The sequence below is a fragment of the Pleurodeles waltl genome, chromosome 9, assembly GCF_031143425.1.
Source record: "Pleurodeles waltl isolate 20211129_DDA chromosome 9, aPleWal1.hap1.20221129, whole genome shotgun sequence".
NCBI lineage: Eukaryota > Metazoa > Chordata > Amphibia > Caudata > Salamandridae > Pleurodeles > Pleurodeles waltl.
The window spans coordinates 28,006,847-28,020,275 of NC_090448.1; the positions used below are offsets into that span (position 1 = coordinate 28,006,847).

Consider the following 13,429-nt stretch of genomic DNA (forward strand, 5'->3'; position numbering starts at 1 on the left):
TCTGTCTTTTTTTTCCTCCCTCTTTTCCTTTTTGTTGTCACATTTTATACTTTCATGTTTCATCCTCTGTTCTGCCCTGTGTCGATTTCTTACACTCTTCTGCTTGCTTATTCTCACCATGCCCCCATTTGCCTGCGTCAATATGATCTCTTCCCTTGACTTGTCTCTCCCTCTTGATCTGTTGAATCTTCAAGGTACTCTGTAAGCGTGTTCCAGCCTCCCTTCCAACCAGGAAGGAAATCGCCAGATCAGATATGTTGTCCCTTATCACCAGAAAAAATGGAAAAGTCTGTGAAAGGAAACTGTTGCCCTCCAGCTGAAGATAAAGACCTGCAGCCTAGACAAGATCTGTCAGTGCTGCATTCAACTCCTGAACATCAGACAGAGTCAGGAGACTGTGGCTTGGGGCGATGCAAGGCCCCTTCTGATCACAATTCCACCACAAGTACTGACTCTGTATTCTCCGAAAACACCCGGACACGAGATTCTGGCTGTGAAAAGGAGACATCGTATGAAAAAGCTGTGAAATTGGAAGGTAAATCCTCTTGACAATTATTTCTCTAATGTTTTTATGATTATAAGCCATCTTACTAACATACTTGTTGCATAAAATAGCACATGAATAAGAATATCTGCAGCCTCACAGCTAAATCAAATCAAATCAAAAACATTTATAAAGCGCGCTACTCACCCGTGAGGGTCTCAAGGTGCTAAGGAGAGGGGGTTACTGCTGCTCAAAAAGCCAGGTCTTGAATTGCCTCCGGAATGCGAGGTGGTCCTGAGGTTGGTGGGGAGGGAATTCCATGTCTTGGCCGCCAGGTAGGAGAAGGATTTCCCACCTGCCGTGGTGCGGCGGATGCGAGGGACGGCGGCGAGTGCGAGGTTGGCGGAGCGAAGTTGATGGGTGGGCATGTAGAAACTGAGGCGACGGTTGAGGTATTCGGGTCCCTTGTTGTGGAGGGCTTTGTGTGCGTGGGTGAGGAGCCGGAAGGTGATCCTTTTGTTGACGGGAAGCCAATGAGGTGTCTCAGGTGGGCGGAGATGTGGCTGTTGCGGGGCATGTCGAGGACGAGGCGGGCGGAGGCGTTTTGTATTCGCTGCAGACGTTTCTGGAGTTTGGCAGTGGTTCCTGCGTATAGGGTGTTACCGTAGTCCAGGCAGCTCGTGACGAGGGCGTGGGTCACAGTCTTTCTGGTGTTGGCGGGGATCCAACGGAAGATCTTTTGGAGCATGCAGAGGGTGAGGAAGCAGGAGGATGATATGGCGTTGACTTGTTTGGTCATGGTGAGAAGTAGTTCCAGGATAAATTTGAGGTTGCGTGCGTGGTCTGAGGGGGTTGGTGCGGTGCCAAGGGCCGTGGGCCACCAGGAGTCGTCCCAGGCGGACGGGGTGTTTCCGAGGATGAGGACTTGCATTTTGTCTGAGTTCAGTTTCAGACGGCTGAGTTTCATCCATTCTGCGACGTCTTTCATTCCATCTTGCAGGTTGGTCTTGGCGCTGGTGGGGTCCTTGGTGAGGGAAAGTATCAGCTGAGTGTCATCGGCGTAGGAGGTGATGTTGATGTTGTGTTTGCATACGATGTCGGCGAGGGGGCTCATGTAGACATTGAAGAGAGTCGGGCTAAACGAGGAGCCTTGTGGGATGCCGCAGATGATCTCGGTGGAGTCTGAGCGGAACGGTGGGAGGTAGACTCTTTGGGAGCGGTTGGAGAGGAAGGAGGTGATCCAGTCCAGGGCCTGTCCTTGGATACCGGTGGGGCGGAGGCGGGATATTAGGGTTCGGTGGCAGACGGTGTCGAAGGCAGCCGAGAGGTCGAGGAGGATGAGGGCGACTGTTTTTCCGTTGTCCATCAGAATTCTGATGTCGTCTGTGACTGAGATGAGGGCAGTTTCTGTGCTGTGATTGCCTCGGAATCCGGACTGAGAGGGGTCGAGTAGGTTGTTTTCTTCAAGGAAGTTGGTAAGTTGCTTGTTGACGGTCTTCTCTATGACTTTGGCAGGGAAAGGGAGGAGCGAGATGGGGCGGAAGTTCTTCAGGTTGCTGGGGTCCGCCGTAGGTTTCTTCAGTAGGGCGTTGACTTCTGCGTGTTTCCAGCTCTCTGGGAAGGTGGCAGACGCAAACGAGCTGTTGATGATGGTCTGGAGAAGCGGGGCGATGATGTTGTCGGCTTTGTTGAAGATGAAGTGTGGGCAGGGGTCCGAGGGGGCACCGGAGTGGATGGAGTTCATGGTAGCTCTGGTCTCTTCCGTGCTGATGCGAGTCCAGGCGTTGAGGGTGATGGCTGGGGTTGTAAGTTCTGTGGTGGTTGGCTGGGTCTGGTGTCCGAAGCTGTCGTGTAGGTCGATGATCTTACGATGGAAGAAGGTGGCGAGGGAGTTGCAGAGGTCTTGTGAGGGCGTGATGGCGTTGGCGTTAGGATTGGAGAGCTCTTTGACAATGTTGAAGAGTTCTTTGCTGTTGTGAGTGTTCTTTGGTGGTGCGGATGAGTTGGTGGTGTTCGCGGGTGGCGTTTTTGAGGGCAGACATGTTTTCTGCAGTGTGGTCCTTGCGCCAGGCTTTCTCGAGGGTGCGGCAGGTTTTTTAAGACTAAAATTACTCTGAATATAGTCGATTGAAAATGGTGCTGAACGGTTTTGGAGCTTTAAAAATGAAAAGTATTTTAAAGAACAAACAATTTACACAGGCTGGACTGCTCAGTTTAGGGTGAGATTTGTTTGTGGGGAAAAAAGATGATGAGACAGTACTGGCAGTGTTAATAGAATTATTATCCTTCAAGCCAGACAATATTGTAAGCCATCCTTACCCCAGTTCTGCACCCTTGTGTGTCTGCTGGACCCACAAATAAGATGAGAATTTTTTTTTTGAGCAACTGGATTGTTCTGTGCCCAATAAATAAGTGTTAGTGATCTCTGCTTAGGGTTAAACACTGTTTAAGCAACCCATACTTAAATACCCAAGCCTAAGGCACATGCCAAGGGGAAATGCTATGTTCGATGGCATCTGTCGCTGTAGATACGCATGTTCTGCAATAGCTCGCCATCTGGTGTTGGGCCGGAGTGTTACAAGTTGTTTTTCTTCGAAGAAGTCTTTCGAGTCACGGGACCGAGTGACTCCTCCTTTTGTCTCCATTGCGCATGGGCGTCGACTCCATCTTCGATTGTTTTTTTTTCCGCCATCGGGTTCGGACGTGTTCCTGTCGCTCCGAGTTTCGGAACGGAAAATTAGCTAATTTCGGAAGATTTTCGTCGGTATTGTTGCGTTCGGGATCGGCGTACTTACATTCCACACCGCATCGAAGATCGAAGAGCTCCGGTGCCCTTCGGGGTAGTTTTTCGATCCTCCGTCGGGGCCTGGTCGGCCCGACCGCGTGCTGAAGAACGCCGATGGAACGGACCCCGTTCCGTTTCTGCCCCAAATGCCACAATAAGTACCCTTACACAGACCAACACTTGGTCTGCAACCTGTGCCTGTCACCTGAGCACAGCGAAGACACCTGCGAGGCCTGTCGTGCGTTCCGGTCCCGAAAAACACTCCGAGACCGTCGAGCCAGAAGACTTCAAATGGCGTCCGCACCGACAGCCCAACGGGAGTTCGAGGAACAGGAAGAAGAAGGTACCTTCTCGATCCAAGACTCAGACTCCGAAGGATTCGACGACACACAAACCGTGAGTAAGACGTCGAAAACCACACAAAGAAACATTTACAAGGCTCAGGGGACGCCACTGCCACCAGGCCATGGCTCGACCCATAAATTCGGTGACCGACCGTCGGCACCGAAAAAGGCCCAAACAGTGCCGAGATCGTCCGACTCCGGTCGAGACACCGGCACGCAGCCTTCTCGGGACCGAGAAAGTGCTGGAGACAAGCCTCGACACCGAGATGCCGGTGTGGACACGGCTCGACGCCGAGACAGCGGCACCGAAACAGATCGACGCCGAGAGGTTTCGGCCCCGAAAAGGAAAAAAGTCAGCTCGGAGCCGAAAAAACACGCAGACAAAGTTTCGACGCCGAAACAAACTGCAAGCGACCCAGCTTCAGGCTCTTATACAGAAGAGCACTCGCTAACCTCCCAAATGCAAAAGCATAGGTTTGAGGAAGAGCTGCAAGCAACTGATGTGGACCATACGCAAAAGCGTATCTTCATTCAGCAGGGGACAGGAAAAATAAGCACCCTTCCCCCCATTAGGAGAAAGAGAAGGTTGGAGTTCCAGACGGAACAAGCACCACAACCAAAAGTGGTGAAAAGAGTTACGCCACCACCCTCTCCTCCGCCCGTGATTAACGTTTCACCAGCACAAACTCCATCTCACTCCCCAGCTCACACCACCATGAGCCAGGGTGACCAAGATCAGGACGCATGGGACCTATACGACGCCCCAGTGTCAGATAACAGCCCGGAGGCATACCCTACAAAGCCATCTCCACCAGAAGACAGCACCGCGTACTCTCAGGTGGTGGCTAGAGCAGCACAATTTCATAACGTAAGCCTCCACTCAGAACAGGTCGAGGATGATTTCTTGTTCAACACACTCTCCTCCACCCACAGCTCCTACCAAAGCCTGCCTATGCTCCCTGGTATGCTCCGGCACGCAAAAGACATATTTAAGGAGCCGGTCAAAAGTAGGGCAATCACACCAAGGGTGGAAAAAAAGTATAAGCCGCCTCCTACGGACCCGGTTTTCATCACTACACAGCTGCCACCAGACTCTGTTGTTGTAGGAGCAGCTAGGAAAAGGGCCAACTCTCACACATCTGGAGATGCACCACCCCCAGATAAAGAAAGCCGCAAGTTCGATGCAGCTGGTAAGAGAGTCGCAGCACAAGCTGCAAACCAGTGGCGCATCGCGAACTCCCAGGCACTACTTGCGCGCTATGACAGAGCCCACTGGGACGAGATGCAACATCTCATTGAACATCTGCCCAAGGACTTCCAAAATAGGGCAAAACAAGTGGTTGAGGAGGGACAGACCTTCTCCAACAACCAGATACGTTCCTCCATGGACGCTGCAGATACAGCTGCACGGACAATTAATACATCTGTAACTATCAGAAGGCATGCATGGCTCCGAACGTCTGGATTTAAACCAGAGATTCAACAAGCAGTTCTCAATATGCCTTTTAATGAAAAAGAACTGTTCGGTCCAGAAGTGGACACAGCGATTGAGAAGCTCAAAAAAGATACGGACACTGCCAAAGCCATGGGCGCACTCTACTCCCCGCAGAGCAGAGGGAATTACAGCACATTCCGTAAAACGCCCTTTCGAGGGGGGTTTCGGGGTCAAAGCACACAAGCCAGCACCTCACAAGCAACACCGTCCACTTACCAAGGACAGTATAGAGGAGGTTTTCGGGGACAATATAGAGGAGGGCAATTCCCTAGAAATAGAGGGAGATTTCAAAGCCCCAAAACCCCTACTACTAAACAATGACTCACATGTCACTCACCCCCTCCACACAACACCAGTGGGGGGAAGAATAGGTCATTATTACAAAGCATGGGAGGAAATCACTACAGACACTTGGGTTCTAGCAATTATCCGACATGGTTATTGCATAGAATTTCTACAATTCCCTCCAAACATACCACCAAAAGCACAAAATTTAACAACACACCATTCCAATCTCCTGGAGATAGAAGTGCAGGCACTATTGCAAAAGAATGCAATCGAATTAGTGCCAAACACACAAATAAACACAGGAGTTTACTCACTGTACTTTCTGATACCAAAGAAGGACAAAACGCTGAGACCAATCCTAGACCTCAGAGTAGTGAACACTTTCATCAAATCAGACCACTTCCACATGGTCACACTACAAGAAGTATTGCCATTGCTAAAACTACACGACTACATGGCAACTTTAGACCTCAAGGATGCTTATTTCCATATACCAATACACCCATCGCACAGGAAATACCTAAGGTTTGTATTCAAAGGAATACATTACCAATTCAAGGTACTGCCTTTCGGATTAACAACCGCACCAAGAGTCTTTACCAAATGTCTAGCGGTAGTCGCTGCACACATAAGAAGGCAGCAAATACATGTGTTCCCATATTTGGACGACTGGCTAATCAAGGCCCATTCGTTCATACAGTGCTCAAATCACACAAATCAAATCATACAAACCCTCTTCAAACTCGGGTTCACCGTCAATTTCACAAAATCCAAAATTCTGCCACGCAAGGTACAACAATACCTAGGAGCCATAATAGACACATCAAAGGGAGTAGCCACTCCAAGTCCACAAAGAATTCAAAATTTCAACACCATCATACAACGCATGTATCCAACACAAAAGATACAGGCAAAGATGGTATTACAACTCCTAGGCATGATGTCATCATGCATAGCCATTGTCCCAAACGCAAGACTGCACATGAGGCCCTTACAACAATGCCTAGCATCACAGTGGTCTCAAGCACAGGGTCACCTTCTAGATCTGGTGTTAATAGACCGCCAAACTTACCTCTCGCTTCTGTGGTGGAACAACATAAATTTAAACAAGGGGCGGCCTTTCCAAGACCCAGTGCCACAATACGTAATAACAACAGATGCTTCCATGACAGGGTGGGGAGCACACCTCGATCAACACAGCATACAAGGACAATGGAACGTACATCAAACAAAACTGCATATCAATCACCTAGAACTTCTAGCAGTTTTTCAAGCACTAAAAGCTTTCCAACCAATAATAGTTCACAAATACATTCTCGTCAAAACAGACAACATGACAACAATGTATTATCTAAACAAGCAGGGAGGGACGCACTCCACGCAGTTAAGCCTGCTAGCACAAAAAATTTGGCATTGGGCAATTCACAACCAAATTCGCCTAATTGCACAGTTTATACCAGGGATACAAAATCAACTCGCAGACAATCTCTCTCGAGATCACCAACAGGTCCACGAATGGGAAATTCACCCCCAAATTCTGAACACTTATTTCAAACTCTGGGGAACACCTCAGATAGACTTGTTTGCGACAAGGGAGAACGCAAAATGCCAAAACTTCGCATCCAGGTACCCACACAAACAATCCCAAGGCAATGCCCTATGGATGAACTGGTCAGGGATATTTGCTTACGCTTTTCCTCCTCTCCCTCTCCTTCCTTACCTGGTAAACAAACTCAGTCAAAGCAAACTCAAACTCATATTGATAGCACCAACTTGGGCAAGGCAACCCTGGTACACAACGCTGCTAGACCTATCAGTGGTACCCTGCATCAAATTGCCCAACAGGCCAGATCTGTTGACACAGCACAACCAAAAGATCAGACACCCAGATCCAGCATCGCTGAATCTAGCAATCTGGCTCCTGAAATCCTAGAATTCGGGCACTTACAACTTACCCAAGAATGTATGGAAGTCATAAAACAAGCAAGAAGGCCATCCACCAGGCACTGCTATGCAAGTAAATGGAAGAGGTTTGTTTGCTACTGCCATATTAATCAAATACAACCATTACACACAACTCCAGAACATGTAGTGGGTTACTTGCTTCACTTACAAAAATCTAACCTAGCTTTCTCTTCCATTAAGATTCACCTTGCAGCAATATCTGCATACCTGCAGACTACCTATTCAACTTCCCTATATAAAATACCAGTCATTAAAGCATTCATGGAGGGCCTTAGAAGAATTATACCACCAAGAACACTACCTGTTCCTTCATGGAACCTAAATGTTGTCCTAACTAGACTTATGGGTCCACCTTTTGAACCCATGCACTCCTGCGACATACAGTTCCTAACCTGGAAGGTGGCATTTCTCATCGCCATTACTTCCCTAAGAAGAGTAAGCGAGATTCAGGCGTTTACTATACAGGAACCTTTTATACAACTACACAAAAATAAAGTCGTCCTAAGGACCAATCCTAAATTTTTGCCAAAGGTTATTTCACCGTTCCATCTAAATCAAACAGTGGAACTTCCAGTGTTCTTTCCACAGCCAGATACCGTAGCTGAAAGGGCACTACATACATTAGATGTCAAAAGAGCATTGATGTATTACATTGACAGAACAAAGAACATCAGAAAGACTAAACAACTCTTTATTGCATTTCAAAAACCTCATGCAGGAAACCCAATTTCAAAACAAGGTATAGCCAGATGGATAGTTAAATGCATCCAAATCTGCTACCTTAAAGCTAAACGACAGCTGCCCATTACACCAAGGGCACACTCAACCAGAAAGAAAGGTGCTACCATGGCCTTTCTAGGAAACATCCCAATGCAAGAAATATGTAAGGCAGCCACATGGTCTACGCCTCACACATTCACCAAGCACTACTGTGTAGACGTGTTTTCCGCACAACAAGCCACAGTAGGTCAAGCCGTATTAAGGACATTATTTCAAACTACTTCCACTCCTACAGGCTGATCCACCGCTTTTGGGGAAATAACTGCTTACTAGTCTATGCAGAACATGCGTATCTACAGCGACAGATGCCATCGAACTGAAAATGTCACTTACCCAGTGTACATCTGTTCGTGGCATCAGTCGCAGTAGATTCGCATGTGCCCACCCGCCTCCCCGGGAGCCTGTAGCAGTTTGGAAGTTACTTTCAATTATTTATATATGTATCATCTCAACCTTAAATACGTGCATACTTAGTCACTCCATTGCATGGGCACTATTACTACAATTCAACTCCTACCTCACCCTCTGCGGGGAAAAACAATCGAAGATGGAGTCGACGCCCATGCGCAATGGAGACAAAAGGAGGAGTCACTCGGTCCCGTGACTCGAAAGACTTCTTCGAAGAAAAACAACTTGTAACACTCCGGCCCAACACCAGATGGCGAGCTATTGCAGAACATGCGAATCTACTGCGACTGATGCCACGAACAGATGTACACTGGGTAAGTGACATTTTCATAATAGCAGTTAACATTCACCAGGATATAGGCAGTAAGAGTCTTCTCACAAGCCCCGAGGACAAAATAAACTTCTCATGCCTCACTTTACCTCTGTAAATTCTCCAACCAGCAGACAATCTAGGCATCTGCTTCACATCCTTGCATAAAACGTTCACTAAACGTCTAAGTTAGTCAAAGCATAGTTGTTAACACTAGTATTCAAAGTCTCCCGGGCAGTTTCCAGATACCAAGAGTTTTTAATAATCATGTCAAAAATTTCTGTTGTGATGTAAATTCAGTGGACGATTAACCAGTAGTCTTCATGCCGCCCTGTAGAAATATTCATGACAGATATACCCAAAACAGTTGTAAATGAACTCCAGCCCACAGCTGGTGTACGTCCAGTTCCTCTTGTGGCCACCCACTGGTACTTCAACACCTTCCAATACAAAATACTTGAGTTAGGGACTTAAATAAGCGTTCAAAAAGATCTAATGTTAAAATAAAGTTTTCTCTTTTGACTTTTCAACTGTCATCACACATGCCAACTCTTAGTCTAATCCTTACCTAATTTGTATATACGTGTCCAGCAATTATTATTTGGCTATGTTTAGTTAGGGTATCTAACTAAATTATATTATGCCAAGCCATGCCACTTTCCCTGCATACCTTATAAAGTGTCTGGGTCTGCAGCCTGACATCAGCGCTTTGGCATGTCCCCTCTGCTATTAATCCCAGTGCTTGAGCCCCTTCACCTCCAACGATCCCCTATGAAGAGTGGAGGGAATACTCCTGCGCAGCTCTTACATTGCTTCCTCGGAGCACTGCCAATGACCATTCTTCAGAAGTGTATAACTGCTTCCTTCTAAGTTAGATCCTACACGGCATGATGGCCTTGTGGTTGTACTCACTACACATAGTTCCGCAGATTTCAAAGAGAGGGAAGTTTTCAGTTCTCTTTTCTTTACACGAACATACATTTCTGATGAAAATATGCAGATTGAGCACACATTTAGCATTACTATTCAAGCAGATAGCTTTCTATTCCCAAAGCCTGTCTTGCGCACACACACACTAAGGAATAAATACATTCATGTTGGCATACAACCTGGCCTGGTTTCTATGTATCATGTATGTATTACAAGGAAAAGCCCTGCAACACACAACACCACCTAGCTTTATTTGACTTTGACTGCTGGCTTGGATGGGCTTAGAGCCGGCAAATGCCCACCCTCACTTGGGACACCTAGTTACAGATCACTAGGAAAAAAACATAATGTGCCTTCAGCAGGAGAGTTTAGCATTCCAGTTTTGAGTCCTACACTAGAATGCCTGACTCTCAAAATAGAATGTAAAATCTTTGGGCAAAATAGGTGTAAACACTCAAGGTCTCACCATTTTCCTTTGTCGTTTTGTTGAATTTGCCATGTTCGAGGAAGGGGATATGAATCCTTGCAAAGTTGTGAAAAGTATATACGCTTCCTTAAAATAGCTGAAAAATGCAGGATAGCAGTGGAGATTGCAGAGAGTAGATCTGTAGGAAGCTGGCCTGGTGTGTTGTGGGTACCTATGGTACTTGCACCTTATAGCAGGTGTGGATGAGCAGCCAAGGCTTATCTAGGAGACATGCAAGGCTCCTGCAGTACCACTGTAGTCACACAGCACTTACACCCATGAAAGAAAACACTCAGGCATAGGGGAAGAATGGAAGGGATCACTGGCAGTGGTGCCAGACTGGGCTACATCACAGACAATTCGGCTACATTTTTTCCAGTTGTGTGACAAAATATTGGTTTATGCGGGTTGCCAAATTCCCTTCATGCAAGAACTCAGCGACAAAGTTAGCAGGAGCAAACATTCTGTTCTTACCACCTCAGTAAAACGCTCCAGCCTCAAATATCCATTTACTGCCTGCTTGATGCTGCCTCTGCCCCACTTTCCTTAGTGTTGCACTATTGGCCTACTTTGAGCTACGTTTTGGTCATCTTTGGGCTAGAGAATGCTCTAAAAATCTGGCAACACTGGTCACTCACTGGACCCTTTAGAATGCCAACTGGTAACATCTATGGACCGATATGAGAAGCTGAATGATACCAGTGGACTGGCTACATCTCCAGATACTGGTTTGCTTTCCCCCTACCGTGGGTACGAAGAAGGGAGCATCCTGTGCGATGGTGTTGAAGAGGGCAGTAGAGGGCCTCGACCTTGAACTTAACTCTGTGTCAGTCAAGACTTACCTCTTGACAGCAGTGCTTCAAAAGTGGACATCCTCATCAGAACTCCTGCTCCCTTTCAATGAAGCACTCAGTTATGTTCTGCTGGGAACCTGGTCCAAGCCTAGCACAGGGACTCCTGTGAACAGGACAATTGCTTGCCACTTCGCCCTCACCCAACACCCCACACCTGAAAGTTTGGTAATCCAGGGCTCCACTTCCCATGGTGCGTTCCCTGCCTCTCCACCGTACAGAGAAAATCCATTGGCTAGACACTTTAGGAAAGAAAATGTTTTTTTCCACCAGCCTATCATTAAGGTCAGTGACCACTGCATGCCTTTTAGCCCATTATTCCTACACTCTTTGGGATACGGCTGGCCAAGTGCTGCCACAGTTTCTGGAGGAGGCACGTCCCATCCTCTCCCAAGCAGTTAAAGATGGGAGAGATGCAGCAAATTTATTCATCGGGAGTGGATTGGACACAACTGACATGCTCTTAGGCGCCAGGCCTGTTTGAGAACATCTGGCTTTTCAGGTGATGTCCAGCCCAACCATGACCTACCCTTCGATGAGACTTGTCTCTTGGGTGAGAAGGAAGATTCAGCAGTGGAGCCCTTTAAGGACTCACAGGCTACGGCCAAGTCCTTGGGCCTCTGTGACCCCTCACCCCCAGTCTGCCTTTCAACCATTTTGTGGCTACGGAAGGGGTGTGCAGCTGTGCCAACTCTATGCAAGCCACCATCCTGTGCAAGCTTAGCTGTGCATGGATGTGGACACTGCATTCCGAACCCATGGGTCATGTCGTCCCCGCCAGCTGCAGCCTGACTCCGTGCTAACATTCTTTTTCCCTGTCTTCCTGGTTTACCCTCCTTCTGGCTGAGGGACCTGATGAACCTGCTATTCTGATGTCTCTGGAGAAATGAAGGTTATACAATGGAAAAGGAAATGGAAAATCGGCTTTGATCATTATTTCATGAATGTGTCACTATTTCTCCAGTCCATCATTAAAACCTGGCACATAGTTACAGATTTCCAAGTTGACTGTTTACTTCCATCCTTCATGGAAACAGATTGCATTAATTGGCACAGTTCTGCAAGACCTTGCAACTCTTTGCTTCCTTTAAGTGAAACTGTTCAGGGTGCAAGATTATACATTTCCCTTACCTGTACATCCCACCCACTTTCCAAACAAATGAATGTGAATATTCCAGTGAATTCAGATGAGCCAGGAGTGGGCTTCAGTAAAACCAACATTACAAAAATTCACCCACAATATTTTTCATTACAGCTGATTGCCTGATCAATAGATAGCATTTATCATCTTCCTCTGGCAAAATGAATGTGGTGTTGCATCAGTGACTTCTAGATGTTACCTCTGCTCTTTCTGAATACAGTGCAAGGAACGGTCCCCTAGAATCTACCCAAATCACTATTGACTCTTTGGAAGCTCATTTATTGCATGAATAAGTATAATGCCACAGTCATTTGGACAAAGGAGGGTTCAGTGAGCCATTCTGATATCTGAGTGTTGAGGTTTTTTTTTTTTGTCATCCACAAATTGAGTTTTGAAAAACTTAGAAAGGAGGATTCCCAGACTGATCTGGTATCCATGAGACATATTCGTAAACATTAAGCTGGGTTTCCCCTTAGTCCACTGTATCTACAAAACAAGACACGTGAACAATGCATGCCTTTTGGGCCGTTATTCCTGCACACTGTGGGATACGGTTGTGCAAGTGCTGCCCCAGATCCGAGCTGTACTTTACCAAGTGGTTGCTGATGAAGAGAGACACAGCAAAGTTCACGATGCGATGTTGACTGCACACAACTGACTCACTGGGCAGAGTGGTTACTTTGACAGTGGCCTTGAGGCTCCATGCCTGGTTGAGGACATCTGGCTTTTCGCTGGATGTGCAGTTAATCTTATGGTCATGTCCTTTGATGGCACCCGTCTCTACGGAGAGAAATAAGACTCTGCGCTCAAGGGCTTCAAGGATTGTCGTGGTACGGCCCGGTCCTTAGGCCTTGTGACAGCTCCTTGTCCCCCTCATTCTCTTCGTCCCTGTCATAGGTACTGAAGGGGCACCCAGCTACATTGGTTCCCCTCCAACCACCGTGATGTGCATTAAGGCCAGCCTTTGTGTGGCCGGGATCAGGGTGGCTGCAGTCTGGCCCACCCCTCTCTTTCCCCGCCCACCCACCGTCTGCAGCCACCTCCAAACCTTCCTGGTCTGACGATTCCCCAAGAGGACCAGTCGGAGACAGAATCCACCATCACCTGCTCCGCTGGCAGTCCATCACGTCAGACAGGTGGGTTTTGCAGCTTGTCCAAAGGGGCTACTCCCTCCCCTTTGAA

The 13,429-nt window shown here is 47.4% G+C and overlaps 1 protein-coding gene across 4 annotated transcripts in view; it reads left to right on the top strand.

Moving 5' to 3' along the window:
- Window positions 1-13,429, top strand: part of USP19 (ubiquitin specific peptidase 19) — a 458,230-nt gene that overhangs the window by 315,626 nt on the left and 129,175 nt on the right. For all 4 annotated transcript variants that reach the window (XM_069206188.1, XM_069206190.1, XM_069206191.1 and 1 more), the window contains one exon: window positions 195-535. In XM_069206188.1, the coding sequence (XP_069062289.1) occupies window positions 195-535 (341 nt within the window). The remainder of the gene's footprint in view (window positions 1-194; window positions 536-13,429) is intronic.